The sequence below is a fragment of the Drosophila kikkawai genome, chromosome 3L (assembly GCF_030179895.1).
Source record: "Drosophila kikkawai strain 14028-0561.14 chromosome 3L, DkikHiC1v2, whole genome shotgun sequence".
Taxonomy (NCBI): Eukaryota; Metazoa; Arthropoda; class Insecta; order Diptera; family Drosophilidae; genus Drosophila; species Drosophila kikkawai.
In genome coordinates, this window is record NC_091730.1 from 23,170,003 (window position 1) to 23,188,485 (window position 18,483).

The 18,483-nt window shown below is 40.6% G+C and overlaps 1 protein-coding gene across 4 annotated transcripts; it reads right to left on the minus strand.

The window, feature by feature from the left end:
- Positions 1 to 171: 171 nt before the first annotated feature.
- Positions 172 to 18,093, minus strand: Rab26 (RAS oncogene family member Rab26). 4 transcript variants are annotated; one of them, XM_017170956.3, is made up of 7 exons: positions 14,205 to 14,312; positions 7,398 to 8,088; positions 5,441 to 5,551; positions 2,384 to 2,492; positions 1,737 to 1,847; positions 1,499 to 1,643; positions 172 to 1,300 (listed from the first exon to the last, which is right to left on the minus strand). In XM_017170956.3, the coding sequence occupies exons 2-7, from the start codon at positions 8,046 to 8,048 to the stop codon at positions 1,186 to 1,188; spliced, it is 1,242 nt and encodes a 413-aa protein (XP_017026445.1). In that variant the 5' UTR covers positions 8,049 to 8,088; positions 14,205 to 14,312; the 3' UTR covers positions 172 to 1,185. The 4 variants fall into 4 exon arrangements, with proteins under 4 accessions (XP_017026445.1, XP_070141934.1, XP_070141935.1 ...); XM_070285833.1 differs by having other exon boundaries at positions 14,200 to 14,312; XM_070285834.1 differs by lacking the exon at positions 5,441 to 5,551 and having other exon boundaries at positions 14,200 to 14,312.
- Positions 18,094 to 18,483: the final 390 nt, after the last annotated feature.

Sequence of the window (18,483 nt, forward strand, 5' to 3'; positions counted from 1 at the left end):
GCGTTAGTACTTAGATCTGGTCTCTCTTTTTAGTAGACGTTAAATTTGAATTCTTGCAATTTTTAGAAACTGTTTTTAAAGCCCCCTAAATGCCGAAATAAAACGCCAAATCGTTCGTTTTTTTAAACCACATTCAATGTAAATATGTATTTGCTGTTTATGGTATAGACTTGACGTCTGCTTGAATATAACGCTGTTTATTTGCTAATTTACATCCATCCTGTGATATATGTACGCGTCGGATTCTCTGCTGTAGTAGCACAGTATAGTAATAGTTCAACTGCCTTTGATTTTGAGCGACCTCCGCCTCGGCGCGCCTTTTGAAATATGTATGTAGTCTCGTCTCGAATGGGTTTGGGCAGGGCTTACATAGATAGGTAGTAATAGTAATAGTAATAGTAGCAGTAATAGTAAGTAATTAACTTAGTTGCGTAGGGTATTCATTAGTGGGGTGTGTAAATAATTTCCAAGGGTCTCCTCTCGGCGTGGGTCTTTCTAAAACTTAACGATAGGCCATCATAACACTTAACGATTAGGAGTTATAAACAAAATGTAATCGTAGGTAAATTGAGTGATTGTTTCTCATTAATTGGATTTGGTTCCCACTCTCGAGATGTCCACGCGGGGCTATAGATATCCTAGTAGGATCCTGGCGATCCCTGGCGAAGTCCAACGGCGTGCTGGATAAATCTCAATGTTGCATGATTTTGATGCGTTTCATCCGCCCCGCTCCTCTCTTCTTCTCTCGTTAAAGTAATTTATGCAGTTGTATAATGGATATTTGTATATATATATATATTGTTCAATATTTTTATGCATCAATCAATGCCAATGCGGTGGCCTGCCCTAAAAAATTATACGTATCGCGTCCCGTTCCGCCCCGAAGTTCCCATTTACATACAAAACATACCGAGTACTCTCTTCTACTCCTCACTAGGGTCTTACAAAATTGGTGCCATCTTGTCAGTGTTTCTCTTTGTGTGTGCTTCATTAAATGCCAGAGCTCGGCCCTGCCCTCCGTGTCCGTGACCATGCCCGCGTCCTTGTCCGTATCCTTTTGAGTGCGCCCCACTCTTCCCTTTGATATTTGTGCCGGTTTATTGTGTGGTGTTCTCTTCATTGTGCTTGGAATCTGGTTCGGAATCGGAATCGGGATCGGGTGGCTCCTGCGCGGCAATTGGCCAATTACATGTTCCGGCACTGGGCGCAAACGGAGCGCGCCTTTGTATTGTCACGCACAAAATCATGCACATTGAACTTTCCATCATCGCCGTGCTCGTAGCCGCGACTCTTCAGCTGCCTGTTGATGACAAGAGAAATGACAATGGCGATGAAATGGTTGAATGGGATGCGGTAAGGCGTTGGAGGAAGTCAAAGACTCAGCTGGCAAAGAAGCCTCCAGAGAAGTCATGGTGACCAGAAGAAGGGGCATTCCCCATTCCTGAGGCCTCGCTTAGACCAATCTGTAACGGATGTATCCGTAAATAGGAAGACCTACCTGGCCACCGCTGTGAAGGCCAGCTCCACGTTAAGTCCCGTCTTGGCCGAGGTCTCCATGAAGGGCACATTGTGCTCCCGTCCCAGGCGCTCGCCATCCTCGCGCTTCACTTGCCGCTCGCTGCCGCTGCAGTCGGCCTTGTTGCCTGAAAGGCGGAGGGAATTCGATTTGAAACTCGTAAGTTGATTAAGCATAATCAAATGTGGCGAAAAGGTGGCCTTTTAACCGGATCACTCACCTATTAAAACGATGACCACGTCCTCCTGCGCGTACTCCCGGATCTCGCCCAGCCAGGCGCGTATGTTGTCGTAGGTGGTCTTGTTGGTCACGTCGTACAGCAGCAGCAGAGCTTCGGATGCAGATGACAGATTTAATTAGTTTTAAAAGAAAGCCGGTGGAAGGTCACATGGGGATGCACACGAACAAAAATGTAACATTTACACTAACTAAAAATAATGTGTATGTAAATGTAAGTTAAATAATTACATATATGTATGTATAACGACTGATTTATTTTATTTTTTAATTCCATAAACTTTGCAAAGATTTAGAGGAATATACGTTTTCGTTAATTTTAAATGAATAAACTTTTTGAGAAAATGTTGCATTTCTCTTTAATTTACATAGGGAAAAGCGTAGTAGGATTCCTTGGAAAATAACACAGTAAACTGTTAACAACGGTAAAGCAGAAAATAATGAATTTTATTACTCAGAAAAAGATGATTACAAATGAGAGTAATTTTATCCTCTACAGTTTAACATAAAATAAACAGTTTGCAATATCTAAAATATATGTTATACTTGTGCATTTTATAGCTACTAGTTTTAGTTAGTTTTGGTTTGCTCTGTTTTAGGTGAACAAATAAAGTCAAAGGATTTACTTACCGTGTGCGTCGCGGTAGTAGGCGTGTGTAACGCTACGGAATCGCTCCTGTCCGGCCGTGTCCCATATCTGCAGCTTGACCCGGGTGCCATCGACGACGACCACTTTATTCTGTTGACATTTTTATAATTTTTGTAATTGACAAAGTGAATTTTGATTTATTAATTTATTAAAACCAAGCACGAAGGTCGCCCGTGGAAATGCAATTGTTATGTAAAATGCAATTAATTTACGAAATATTCATGCACAAAAGCCGTGCCACCGAATTACACAGAAAAAGAGAGAGAGACAGAGAGAGAGATACAGAAAGGGGATAAAAAAGAGCGGACAACGTGGCGTATGCTTAATGCATATCACTTATACGCAACGTGTGTTCGTGTGACTGTGGGCCCAAAAACACATGCAGACACGTAAAATAAAATTGAGAGTGGGAATATTCATAAGTACGAGCAGACGACGGCAATTTCCATGATGAAAGCCCGCCGCCTCGAAGGATCCGGCATAATGATGAGCCACTGCCTCCTTGTATGTATTTTGCCTTTTTCCCGGATAATGAGCAGCAGACGTTGTAAGTTCGTCCGGCCATTGGCATTACGATTGCCCCATGCTGTGCGTCCCCCCCACTAACTACTCAGACAGTCAGTCAATACCAATAAAGTGCGAGGAAGTACGGGAGGGGCGAGGCACCCGGGGTACCCAGGGGGGGATACAGGACATACGGCAAAAGGTACTACCACTAGTACGGGTGTATGAATTTAATGTGTATGTGCGGCATATTGCCTTGATTTGATTTCGATTTCGAGTTCGGGAAAAGTAACACGAGTAAAAAGATAAACCCAGAATTTCTGGCTGAGCGCACAGCAGGTTAATGCACTGCCACAAATTCGGGAATAACCAACATAGAGTACTACAAATCGGGGTCATTTAGGCAAGATGAATATTTACAAATTATGTTAAGCCCAATATAATTTAAATACTTTAAATATTTATAACAAAATCAAAAGAATAAAGGACATAAACTTTCTTAAACCATAAATATTGTTCTTGTGTTCGCTGTGTGTAAATATTGACAGAGACAAGGTATATTTGACCAGATACATGATGATTCAGATGAATAAGAGTACACACACAGAAAAAACAAATACACAAACATATTTTACAACATTTAGAGGAGGCGAAATATAAGTTCATGAACAACACTGCTTACATCTAGAGAGTTCAAACATTTAATTATCCATAAATTGGCAGTCACTCATATACAATATTCGTTTACTTTATACTTTGGCCAAGAATCAGCCAAGTTGAAAAATCAACATGAACAACTCCCCGGCGAATTAAATTTCAGGTCATTCCCCACCGCCCCACCGTTCCACCCAGGTCGGTTGGGAGCTGGAAGGCAATCCCCGAGGCCAAAGTTAGACAATGCCAGCGTCGACATATTTAATATGGAAAACATGGCAACAATTTAAAGTCAAGGAAACGTCAAATGAATGGGGGCACTTGTAGAATTTCACAGGACAGAGACAGATAGTAGCAAGGGGGCGTGGGGATAGAGGCGGAGGCAATCCCCGCGTGTAGTTTAATAAATTTATGAGCCATGAACCGCAAAGGAAACGAGGGATATAGTATGGTGGAATTGAAGGGAAGCTAGAGAAGCAGCCTCGCCAGCCTCCGGCCAGGACAACTAAGCCTCTAAATGTTGAATCGCGCAGGAACCCCCACAATAATAAGCACAATAAAAGCAATAACACCAAGTTAAATACGTTGAAGAAGAGTAAACAGGGCACACACCGATGCAGATACAGATACACACACGCAGGGACACGAGGAGGAACGAACATCAACAAGTCCTTTTCAAGTTCACATGCTTTTTAATAAATAGTCCCCCAAGGATCTTTATCTTTATCAACAACAAGCCCCAGCACGGCGAGCTGGACTGGGGCCCGGATTTGTATGGTTTGCTGGGGAAGGAGGTGGCTTTTGTGGGGTTTTTGGGGCAAGAACAACAAGAACAAGAACACGGAGATGAACTGAACATAAAGAGGACAACCGCAGGCAACTACGAAATCATGAAAACCACAGCCCATAGACGGGTCAGAGAAAGGGACAGACACAGATGGAAAGAGAGAGACGGAGACAGAGGCAGACAAAGATATATAGACAGAGACAGAGCGTTAAAGCAGAGAGGTAAGTAGGTGAAAATCGCATTCAGTACCTTGACAACTGTTGACAGGACGCACTTAGCGGTAAGAGAAGGAGTGAGAGTGATACAGAGAGAGTAATAATTAAGCAACTAACCTGAGCTTTATTTTATGGAATTTACAACAAATAGCTTTAGATGTTAAAGCTTTTATCTACATGTTTTATCCTTTGAAAATATAAGTAATATATTACTTGAAATTACCCGGAATTAAACATCTAATTAAACTTGCTTTGGACTTTTGAAATTACCACAATACAAGAAATAACTTTTTTTCATTTCCTGTAACTTGCTAATTTAATGGACTAACAAGTTTGAAAAGTTTTTAAGTTCGCAGGACTCTTTGAGTACTATAAACTTGATTCTTTTGTGAACTAATAAGGTTAGACTACCTATTTTGAACACTTTCAAACTAAAAACTACATTTTTAACGGCAAATAAGTATATTTTTAAGTTAATAATTCTTTCATAAAGTATTTCCTGATCTTAGTTCTTACAAGTTCAATAAAAGATACAATTTTAGAGCTTAATATTTCTCCCTGTGTACACAATGACGGACAGTTCAAATAGATGGATAAATGATGCGAGAGTCAGAGCCAGAGTCAGAGATGTGTATAAACTATGAGGAAAGGAGAAAGTACTTATGCGGAAAGTATACAACAATGATAGGAAGAGTATCCACAACAAGCAACGATAACAACAACAAGAACAACATGGATAATGACAACAATATACACACATGTACTTGAGAACAGAACACACACTCACAGACAATATATAGAACGAGTACAGAGGAACTGAACAAAATAGGAGCGTATCATAGAACAAACGCAACATTTGGCGGGAATAAAGCGCTTACCCTAAAATCAATGCCGACCGTGCTGAGGAAATAGCTCGGCACATAGCGACCGTCTCGGAAACGGATCAGGAGCGAGGTCTTGCCCACTCCCGAGTCGCCCAGCATTATGACCTGCGATTGCCGCCGTCAAGTGATATAGGAGATATATATATAGGTGTCAGTCATTATATACATAGGTAATGGATATTATCAACGGGTCCTTAAGGGGCTCTGGTCCTCCTTAAGTCGCGGTTAGATTTTTCTTTGCCATAATTTATGCGCCCGGCCCCTAATGTTGTGGTCTAAATATTTAATGAGTTGCTTATGAATTTTACATGCCCATCCCATGGATTGCTGAGAGCTCTCGATTGCAGGGAATACACCCACCGCCATGAAATCCCGGATTCCCCGAATCCCTTTTAAAGGCTGTCTGCCTGCCTGCCTGATGTTGACTTGGCCGGAATACGCAGATTTACATACGGGGTTCGGTTATGCAAACACTGCAATTGCTGATTTGCCAGGGGAAAACCCGTATTTGCCTGCTGCTAACTAGACGAATATTTTACCCGAATATTGTATTCATACAAGCAGAGAAAAGCCTTGAAATGAATGGTAATATGAAAAAGTAAAGTATAATAATGTGGAAAAGTACAATTTTAATACAAGTTGAGTTTAATGATTTTAATTTGAAATTTGTTAGACTTCCGCTTAAATCGGTTAAATTTTGAGAGTAAATTTTAAATTTTAAATTGTTCAATACCTTGTAAGAAGTTGTCTTATTAAATTTAATATGCCACATTTTTACTAGAAATTGCTTAAAATCTTATTAGATTTTAGTACTATTTAAGTATAAATAATATTTAATAATTTAGTTAAATACAAACATCGCTTTTCTATGTGCATTTAACCTCCATACCTGGCCCAAATTCAAATCGAAATTGTTTAAACAATTGCTTACATCGGAGCCAACTAATTTGCACACTTTAAATGGCTTTAAAGCCGCCTGGGGGGGATTTATGCAAATGTTAGTGCCGCCTCGCCTTGGCGTTTAACGAGCGCGACAAATAAATGAAATTTTTATGCAGCTCCTGTTTTATACATTTTTCATTTCCCCAACTTTGGGGACTGACTGGGCTGGCAGCCGGTTGACAGGAAGTCGCCGCCAGGAGTCGCAGTCCTGTGTCATAATTCCCCAGAATTATTCTAATCAACAGCAGCTGCAGCTGGGGGCCGGAATGTCACAAAAACTTTGCTCTCCGAATGAAGAGGAGGAACTTTCCTTTTGCCTTTGCCGCCGCCCGGCCATTTAATTTCCTTTGTCAGTGTGCACTTTATTGAATTTTATGACTTTATTTTCGTCTGCTTATGTAAATCACATTGTAAATCAGGCCAAAAGCCGATCAGGGCCCGGCGAATAAAAGCCGGCTCGTAAAAGTCACAGGCAGTCAAACAAAAAGGTATAATACATAAATCAAATTGCGGCCGAAGGATTAGCACTTGGCCCCCAGACTCCTGGGTTCCCCGTAAGTATGCGTATATATGAGCCAAAAAAAGAAAGTATACTCTTTGGAACGCCTTTGTTGTCGCCTTTTTGTGAATGCAAATTGGCAGTTGACGAGTTGAATCGAAAAAGGGATTTTTCTTTGCATCATTTCGTGAAGAATTTCTGCAGCAGGCGTTCCAATTTATTTTTTCCAACTAAGAATATTATATTTGAATGTTTAAAAGTTGAATAGAAATTGTGCTTCTGATAAAACAACAACATTTGCGCTTCCTAATTAAATATTTCTGCGAGCAAGTACTTATGAACTCCCCTTCCCTGATTTATTTTTTAAAGAACCTAAAACTTAACTTGATATTATATTTATTCCTTTGATATATTCCTTGGCTTGGTAACCATTAACAGATGCCCCAAAAAGATGCCTCCTAGCAGCTGGAATAATTCCCACTAATTGCAAAGTTTCGACGGCTTATTCACCTTGCCCATTATGTCAAAGTCCTCATCCTCCTCCGGCGCATTGGTAGATGAAATCATGCGGATGAGTGCTCGTCCGGCGTTCTTGCAGAGAGTGGCGCTGGCCCCTTCGTTGCCCGGGCCAGGGGCTGGCGGAGCAGGTGCCACAGATGCTCTGGCAGGTGCTGCTCCAGTACCCAATCCGCCTCCTCCTCCTCCGCCGCCGGCTGAATCCAGAAGTGGCTGCTGCTCGGCCCCGCCAGCCAAGCGTGCAGTGTTCAGGCGTGCCATGAAACCATTGCCGGTTGATGGCAGATGCTGCGAGGCTGTCTGTGGCACCTGATCCCGGAACAAGGATCCGGAGGTCATGTACTCCGGCAACAGCGGCTGCTGAGAGATGGACTGCTGGCGCTGGTGGACAATAACGCTGGGTCGCCGCTTCGGATAGCCATCGTCATCGGAGTCGTCCGAGGCGATGCCATTGATCTTGTCCAGCGTCTTGGGGGGCAGCTGGCCGGGAGTGATGTGCTGCCACGTGGGCTTGACCAGAGACTCTCGCCGCGTCGGCGATCCGCTGGCCAGCGGTGAGGCACTGGCTACGGAGATGGAGGGCTTGCGTGCTCCCGAGGGACTGGCGATGGAGTCACTCCGGTATCTGGTCTGCTGACGACGCATCTTGCTGAAACCTCTTTACTTCCTGCTGATTGGCCTGATTCTATATTTAACACACGCACATAAATCAATAATCTCGGCTCCGATGTCGGATGTCGGTTGTGTCTTCATTATTGATGGGCCAAAACCCACCCCCGGGACACAGTATTACGCTCCCCGAAAAAAAGAGAAAATACATAACTTAAGGAGAACCCCAGCTCCTTGAAAGTTTGTTTAGGTCCCTGGATACACACGCAGGCACACTCGCACACACACAGCCACACAGTTGGTTGTAATTATGTACTGGCATTAAAACTCATTAAAAACCATAAACAAAATGGAGGCAAACTTTCATTATCCCCGCTGTTGTGATTGCGCTTTAATAAATAAATGTATGTGGGAACGGAAATGAAAATGGCGAAAATTTTCACTTTTCAGTTAGCCGCCATAAAACAATGGACAGGCGGGCATGCGAACAGGTGCAAATTGAATGTAATTTCAACGCTCTCTCTTTTTGGCCAAATGAAATGAAAACCGAAATCCACAAATGCCCCCGGGCCACAAAACAACTGTCGTTGACAACAGGCTGAACGGGGGGTGGAGGCGACTCTTTTGGGGTTGGGGTGCTGCTGCGGAAAATGGAGGGTGTCAGGTGGGACGGAAACGGGAGGGAGGCTGGTGTTATTGCGGTCGCCTGTCGCTAAATCAACAGTTGGCAAACAAACCGCAAGGCCAACGAAAGCGAAGCCAGCTCGAAGCTGTGGCTATAACTAAATTTTTGGCTAATTATGCATTGGCCCGTCCGCCGAGGAAAATTCGGGAACAGCGGTCGTGGCCCTGTGATTAACTAGCGCTCATTAGCACCCACAAGAAAGGCCACGCTAAGTGATTACAAATCGCTTGTATGTGTCTCTCTGCTGACACGGCCTAGAGTTTTTGGGCCAAGAAAGAGTTGTGTTTTCTCAAAGAAATGTTTTAAATGTTTAAATGTTAAAAAGAAAACATAGGGTTAGTTCATAAATTTCTTTTATATTTTAAGTTAAAAAAAACAAAGCATCAAATAATTATTTGCTAGTTTTAAAAGAAAAACTTAGGGTAACAAAAAAACAGTTTTAAGGATTATTAAATTGTATTACTTATTATTTGATACTAAAATGAATACTAAAATAATTAATATAAAAATCCATGAGTTTTGAACATTTTGAAGACTATTAATTTACTAAAAATTTAAGGCAACTAAAATAAGTAATGACTATTATTCAGGTACTTATTTCAATTGCTTTAAATTCAATTAAATTATTTACTCAGCAAACAAGAAATCTAAATAGAAAATGTAATATAAAAAAGGTAGAAAGATTTCTTAAATTAGAGGCTTTAAATTTGTTGGAAAAAGTTGAAGTTAAAGGTAATAAGTAAATCATAAAAACAACAAAAAATAATAATAATTTGAAAAAAAAAAGATAATATGTAAATGATGGAGACCATTTTCCGAGTTTAAAGGCTTCCATTATCCGGAAAAATCGGATGTTGAGGTTGTCAAAAAGCCTGAATCCTTCAATTGTATTATTTATTTTAAGCAAAAAATAAAAACCAAAGCGAAAAATAAATATAACAATATTAAAAAGTGGCGTTTTTCAAGTTAACTGGCTTTAAATTTATCAGAAAATATAGTAGAAATAATGTAATGACCTTTAATACCTTACAATTTAAAGCATCAAAACAAACAAATCAGCAAATAAATTATAAAAATATGCAAGCTAGCTGGATTTGCAAATCGACAAAAGGAAATATTTCATAAAATTTCTCTAAACTAAACCACCCCTCGGAGAGCAATCCATAAACTAGAAATCACATTCCGTATGGCAAAAGTTCGTCCAACTTTTATTCGCTTTGACGTTTTTGGGGTTGCCAGCAGCAGCAGCAGCGACGGGACGTATTTCAGCCGAACTTCAATTTAATTTGCAGCTCCACAAATTGCGAAATGCCAATACATATATCAATATGCTTGTATGGCTTTCACTTTTCAGGCCAAAAACCCCTTTTGACGTGGGTGGATTGTTGGTTGGATTCGCCCGCAGATCCAAGCAAATTCACCCATCCATCCTTCACCCTCCTGCATGGCTGTCTGCAACCTGTCGTTTCACCTTTATTTCTTTCGCCTTTTCTGGGGCGCCTTAAAGCGCTCTTTTTTATGGCGGCTCCTCTCGGCGAGAAGGTCCTTAAATGCAGGTCAACGGCAGAGTCAGCGGACACGTGCAAACTGTTAACTACCTTCCGAAGGCGAATGAAATGGAAAGGCAATGAAATCGGATAACCCTTGAGCCTGGGACAATTTGTTAAAGCCGAGAAAAGCAGGCATTTGCCATGAATAGGAATATATATTCCGATGTTTGCCAATCGAAAAGAAGCAGTTGCGAAAATTCAATTACTTGGAAAATGTAATTTAATTGCATTTGAAAAAGGATTTATTAAAAGATATCAAATTAAATATCACGTTATACATTTAATAAAATAAATATAAAAATTTTCCAGGATCTTAAGTTTCGGCAAATCTATAAATATAACTCACAAAACTCAAGAAAGACAGCTTGCTGACGAAATGGACATTGAAATCCTATACTCCTCGAGACAAGGACGATTTGTGTTAAAGCCGAGCAAAGTATACATTTACAAATTAGACTTCGATCCCTGGCAACGCACTCAATAGCAGACCTTTAATTACGTCCATGCGTAAATAAGTACAACGATATATATTGCCTTTGGGCAATTCGTTTCCTTTATGCAAATATGCCAAATGATATTCAAAAAGTTTACCCTTTTTTTACAGGTCTCGGGCCTTGGGGCTGGCGAGGGGTCAGCGGAGGTGTCGATCCATGAAACAACCTTTTGAACAGCCATCGAGCAATTTACTTTAATCAACTTAAAACGCAATGCCTGATAACAAAAGTTTTTAATTGGGTTGTCGCCGTCTCCTGCCCAGCTGATGCTACGCCCTCCTTATTATTTATCCTACACGGGGATTAATATGAGAGTATTTTACGTACTGTAATCAAAAGATATCTTTATATCTTATATCTATCTCCAGAAATTATTAAATTTTAATTAAATCAAAATTGTTTTGTTAAGAAAATTACATTAAATGCTATAAATTTATAAATAGTTTATTGTTTAGAAATTTAAAATATTAAAATAAACTTTAAACAGCTTTTTCATTGTTTAAAAACCTTTTTAGGGTAAAACCTCCATTCTTCTTGTATTATTATACTCAAATTATTCTCAGTGTTCCCTCCCGCTGCTGGTGACAACAACCGAAAAGCGAAGAGACAAAAAAAAAATGGAAAAGGAAAAGAGAAATTTCCTTTCCCTGAGTACACGAAATTTGTTCAAAGTTAAAAGTTAAGCAGAATTTTTCAGTTCCTTTCATAAATTGAGTGGGCAGGAAAAGGGAGTCCCGGCCGGTGGATGGCGGGGAATCCCCATCTCCGTCTTTATCAGTGCCTGGCTTGCAGCATGCCCCGTGTAATTATACAAAGCGAAAAGCGAAAGGGGACTCGGAGCCGGATCCACGGGAAAGGAGCACGGCGGCCAGCCAGTGTGATGGTTCGCCGCCCGAGAACCCACGCACAGGACACAATGCTCATGTAAGCGTGAGGTATGTCCTGCCCGCACACACACACACACATATATACTGCCCACGCATCCGCACAAGGGTAAAGGATGCCAGGAACGCACAGACACACTGACACGCATTCAATTTTGCGCTCAATCACGCCGCTTAAACGGCAGCAAGAACAACAAAAGCGAAAGCAGAAGCAACAACATCTCCAGCAGACAGAATCGCCAGACAATAGTTTCCTGATTGTGAGGACAGCTTTAAGGAAATGACGAGCCAGAAGGATACAAGCACAGCTTAGGGCAAGATAATAGAAAAAGAATATACTTTGAGCTTGAGCTTCCTTATAAATATAATATAATATATATAAATAAATATGTACATTAAATTAAATGCCAATAAATAGATCAGAAAATATGTGTTATTCTTAAGAAATATATAAGCAAAAAGGAATAATATTTTTACAGTTTATAGAAAGAAAAGAGATTAAAAAATCAATGAAAACTACAAAATATGAGATTAATTATTCTTATCCTTAAAAATACATATTTTTAGTACATATATGTATTTTAATATTATTCTGAACAAAAGTTCTTTAAAGTTTTGCTTAAGTATTAGCAACAATCTTCTTCATTTATTGCATATTTTCATTACAACAGTTATAAAGTTTAAATAACTCAACAATTTAATTGTATATTTTTAGCTTCAATATTTAGTGAGGAATTAAAACCACTGCAGTCACTGTAAAAAACATAACTAACTAAACATAATATTCTAACCGCATCTGTAGCACCTCCCACACACAAGCCCCGTGTGATGTGAAGATTTTGAAGGGAAACTTGAAATTGATGAGAGAGCCAATTGACAGGACAAAGGGGAAACGCTTACGCGCAAAGCGTTTCCATAAAAAACTTTCAAGGCAGCCGCAGAACGCTTTACAGCTTACCGCCAGTGGTGGTGCATCTTTGGGGAAAGCATGTGAAAATGAAAAGAAAAGTCTTGGGGAGGACGGGCTTCCCAGGAGATTTGTGCTGGTAATCGGCTTAAATGACGATTCAAGTGACTTCCACCCCGAGGGATGGTCCCGTGGATGTTTCGAAACAACAAGAAACAGGACACCTGTGGCAGAGAACTTTCCAGTGCCCTCCTGCCCCACCTTTTGAAGTTTGGGAAATCACAGACGGGGGGGACCAAAACCGATTTTAATTGCAAAAATCGATGGCTCGTTTATCTGCCAGAAACCTTGAAAACCACAAGCGGCTTAAAAAGAATTTTCTGAAATTGCAGCCCGATGCGAAATAATATACTGCCTGCCATCTAGAAATTTGATGTGAGAACCATTCGGGGGAGTGGTGCTGGGGGAGATACTAACCACGACCTTGGAGCAGTTTACATTCATGCGCAAATATTGGCTCTCGCATAATTAATGCGCATTTGAAAGAAACCCGAGTCCAAGTAAACAACAATAGAACTCTGGCGAAGACAACCCAGAGAAATCAGGCACGAAGTCAAATTGGATTACCTTCAATTGCACTGATCAAATTCCCATTGAGCGCTGACAAAAGAACTGCAGCCAGCCAAGAACCCAAGGAAATGATCTTTTGGTTCAACTCAATTCGATTATTAAGTCATATTAAAAGGGTTTTTAGATATTTCCCTGCTCAAAGAGTCATGGTTTAACCCGAATAACTGCATGTAAATAATTTTTTAAATGGCTTTAAATTAGTCTGCACTATAACAAATACTTGATTCTGTCTCTTGGGTTGCACTTAATAACCTGGACTAGATAGCCCAAATAACTACTGGGTAAATATTGAGATCTGCGAGCAAATGTAGAGCTGATACTACCCAAGGCAAGGTCCAAAAAAATATCTATAAATGTTTTTATTTATTTTGTTTAAATCAATCCTTCAACAGTTATCTAAAGTTAGAAATCTTTTTCATTTTGCAGATTTAAAATAAAGTTTAGATAAATCAAATCAAAACTAAACAAAAGTAAAATAATTAAATAGTTATTTGTTAAATCAAGTTGTAAATGTAAATACATTATATCAAATATCATTAAACACTTTTAAATAGCTTGAAAATGATTTGGAAATATTCCACCAACGTGTTTTGTCATAAATTATTCAATTATATTAATAGATTTTCTGAATAATACATTTCACCACAAAAATCATCTAGTTTAATTAGAATTTACACATCATTCCCCGGGGCCTTTCAGGTCAAGCATCAAACAGATTATCAAATTAGAAGTCAACCGGAATTCCCAAATCCGCTCAACGCCACGGAAACCAAAGAGTTTTTCGCCAAAACATTTTCCGCTGCATTTAAATTATTAAAACAGAAAGAGAGAGAGAGCGCGGACATAATTGTTTTCATTTATTTTTAAACTCGCGCAGGACCTTGTCAATTTACACACACACACACACACACAGGAATATATAGCGCCAAAAAAAGCAAATAAAAAATGCAGCACTTTCGAAAGCAAGGTTTTAAAGAATTAAAGAATTCGCCAGAAATATGGAAACTGAAAGACGACGACAAGCCACTTCACATTACGTTACGTTTCTATTTCTGTTTCTGCCTTATCGGCTGGAGTCTGTGGCAACTGGAGCAGCTGGAAAATTCGAAAAGGCGACCAAGGATGCGCGCGCGATGCTATTGTAGCGTCAGCGTTCAGACCCACAGATAGACTGGCTGCCTGGCTGGCTCGAGGACCCAGGAGGACTCGCATCACTCAGCTGCCGAGACCTTCGGCTTCGCTTCGATTTGAGTTCGAGTTCGAGTTGCCAGCTCGTGGGGCTTCGGTTTTTTTGGCTTTGGCTTTGGCTTTGAATAACCAGCAGCAGCAGCCCTGGCCTAGAAACGTGGAAGCTGGCCAGCCGGGGACGGGGACAGAGGGTCTCGGGGCTCAGGTGGGTGCTCAGCAGGGTGAGTCCTTTTTTTTTTTAATAATTATTCCAGTGCATTTATTAGGGTAAATTCATTCTTTAAATTATTCTTAAGAGTTTAGAGATTTTGTTTTAGTAAAATAATGTGAACTAAGTTTTCAATTAAAGATTCCGTTACTTTTTTAACTTTAACAGATGAAAACATTTGTGTATAATATTGAAAAGTGTCTTATATTACCCAGTGCCAGTCAAAGATAGCAAAAGCATTTATATGTGGCTACAATTTTCAATATAATTTTTTAATAATATAAAAAATATTGGCACACCCTAGTGTATGTGTGTATATGTTTCCAAAGTCGAGCACGCGCCAAGCTATGCAATTGGGGCAAAGGGGAAAGGGGGGAGGAGGCAGCAGGCAGGGGGCGGGCAGCATTCAAGGCAACTGTAAACCGTTGCACTTGAACTTCATTGGCGGCCATTGCGGTGGAAGTCTGTGTCTGTCTTTGTGTCTGCGGGTGCTGTGTGGCTGTGCCTGTGTGTGGGAGCTGAGTGAAAGTGAAAGGCAGCAACAGGTCGCGTGTGTGTGTGGGTGTGTGTGCGAGCGAGTGTAGCCGCTGCAAGCACAACCACACACAGCAATCAATGTCAACAACGTGGAAAAGGTCGAACGCAGCCACGGTTTATATTTACCAACAGGGAGAAAAATCAATTTGGGGGATTTATTCCTGCCCGCCAAAAATAGAAAATCTCCGGCGATTACCCCAACAATATGTTGCCTATTTAGCGGGGTAAAAAATGCACAGCGCAAAAAGGAGGCTTTTTCAATTGGCTCTGATACTCGTTTTAGGGATTTTAAAGCGAGTTGCTTTCTTTATATTTAAAACATAACATAAAAGTAAGGAAAACCTTTTAGAATTTCAAGGGGTAATCTACAAAATTAAATATATTGACGATATAAAGTTATTTCCAATGCTGCGTAAAGGGAACCCATTATTTAATTTACATTATTTTACTTACTTGTTAATAATTAAATCGAGATTCAGGTTTTCAAATGCTAAATTACGTTCTTGAAAGCGAAAACAATTTTTAAATATTTCAAAAACTTGCGTTATATCAAAGCGAACTATAGGCGATTTAACCTCCACTATTTCTCTCCGTGTACAGGCGAATACTTGTATTACGAACGGCAAGTAAGCAGCTGTTCCCCAATTACACACGCACATACAGCAGGCAGGCACACACAGACACACTACATAAGCGAACCCATTTGAATGTGCGCTCACAAATACAATAGGAGGAGTCACAGGGACACTGCAGGGGCGGGGTCAGGCGGTGGTCCAGGGGCGAGCTACTGTGCGGGTTACATGCAGCAGGCAGCGCTACGGATTCACCCACAATCGCAGGACTCTCACCTACGCGAATTTCGGAATATATAGCCCTTACGGTTGAATCTCGCGTAACTCGAACAACCAAAAAATTGGGTATTTAAAAGATAAAAGGCGTGATTCGATGTACAACATATGTATTGTTGCAAAGTAGATTGGTTTTTTGTTAATAAATTATCTGAAGTAAAAGTCATTTATGTATATTTTTCATTATTTAATATTTAAAGCAGGGACATTTCTTCTTAATATAATTTGAAAAAACGGAAAGTTATTCCGTTTTTTCAAATAAACTCATTAGCAACATGAATTTAATGTTAGTCTAAATGTGATTCATAACCAGTTTGAGTTCGAGTTACAAAAGATTCAACGCGGCGGGCGATCAACTTATAAAGAATCTATCCTATTCATAAAACTTACCGTTAATGCGATGCCCACTGTGGCAGAGAAGGAGCCCAGCCGGAACTCTCCCGTGTTGTATTTGACCAGGAACGAGGTCTTGCCCACTCCGGAGTCGCCCAGAAGGATAGTCTTGTGGTTGATGGTGTCGTCGAAAGGTTGCTGGTGAGCGGCTGGCGGTGCCTGGTGCATGTCCACCTCGTCATAGCGATACGATCGCCAGCCATCGTCATAGTCGTCGTAGTCCTCATTGCCGTAAGCGTACATCTGCAGGGCTTCACGTGACGGCCGATAGCCCGGATATCCGGTGGCCGTGCGTTGAACAGGCGCCATGATAGACTCGTCATGGTAGTGATGGCTTCCGGTCAGACTCTGTTGGCTGTGGTGATGGTGATGTGGATTGTGGTGGTGTTGCGTCGTTGTCGATACGGAGGCAGGGGCTGCCGGCGGGTTGTAACAGCCATCGCCGAAGGGGCGTCGGCGCAACTCCTCGATCCTGGCCTGCGTCGTCTCAGCATCCTCAAAGACGTCGTCGCTCATGCTGCTGGCGTCATCGGGATGCGCCGCTCCCGCTGCTGCTCCAGTCGTTACCGTTCCCGCCGCTGTGGTGGCCATTCTTCCGACAAGGCGTGTGTCTTGGCCAAAAGCCCTGGGTCGAGCTTTTATCCTGAGCTTTTGTGGTTTCAGACTATCCTTAAGGCGTTTACATTTGTCTACTGTCTAAGAGACTGGATGAGCTCTAACCTTATAGTTTCCTCTTTGGTTGGCAGGCTCTTGTCTTTTTATATTCCTTCTTGAAACTCAAAAATCTTGTACGAAATACAGTCCAGTTCTTTTTCTTTATATTTTTATCGAAAGCAGGGCTCTAAGTTGTATCCTGCTGTTTTTATACTAAGAGAGTATTTAGAGCTTTAATATAGTTTTTTGTTTTTTATAGTTTTTGTAGTTTCGAAACGATTTCTTGACTCTTTTTGTTTACTATGGAATTTTGAAATCTACCGCTCTGACGAAGCTTTTATCCTGCGGCTTTTCGTTGACAGTAGTCCTGAGCTTTAGCGAGCTTTCTCTCTCTTTATGACTTTGACATTTACCGTTGCCTTCACTGCCTCTGCCTCTGCCTGCGCTAGCGTCGCTGTCGTCCGGTTGTGTGGCACGTTTTCTGAATGAACTCGCTTTTCGGGGCTTTCGACGCGGTTTGGGGGCGGTTGCTATTATTATTTCCTATCCTCTATTCGCAATAAGCTTAATATTTGGCCAGCCTTATCAGTTGGCCTGCTTCCCTAATCGTTATTCGTTAGTTTCGCCTTTCAGCTCCAGTGCCGTCGAACTTGGTATTGGTTTTTCCCTTCTGGGCTGTTGTTTTCTTGGTGTTTTGTTTGAAGCCACTAATTAATCGTTATCTATGTAAATTGTAACTAGCTAAACATATTGACTAAGACTTTATAGGTTATGCGCTAATTGGTGCTGTTTTCACTATGAATTAAGGTTTTATTTATTTATAAATATGGCATGCAATGGGTTTGCTTGGTGTTTTTCCTTATTATTTTTGGTTATTTGGTTAAAGCTTTTTGTTAATTTCCCGTTCTCCTTCGCGTTAAATAAATTAACTTTCCACTTGTGGCTTGTGGGTAACTCGGCGAAAATACTTGGTTTGATTTCTTAGGTTTTTGAGTTTGTGTTCTTGGTGTCGTTTTTTGTGTTGTTGTTGGTATTTCACTATCACAGCATAAATTAAATAATGTCATCGTAGTTGCCGCCCCCGCCACGCGAACCCTCGGCCAACACACAACTGCAGGATGTCACTTTTTTCTGAGCAAAAAAGCTCGATAACCCAAAATAATCAGCTAAGAAAAAGCCAAGCGAAAAAAGCTAAGAGAAAAAGCTGATTTTTAAAAAATTATTATTTATTTTTATTGGCAGTTATGCTGCCAATTCCAGGGATCGTAAATAAGAGTTATGAGTGCAATAAAAACTGTTCAAAAAAGACAAATAACTATTATTTTCAAATTTGAATAATAACGATTAAAATAAAAGTTAAATTGCATATATGCATTTTATGCAAATGCAAATTTCAAATTCACAGCGATAACCCAAAAGTATTTATTTTGGTTTCAATTTTCAAGCTCAAGAACATTTAAAAATATTTAAAAACAAGAAAGGAAGCTAACTTC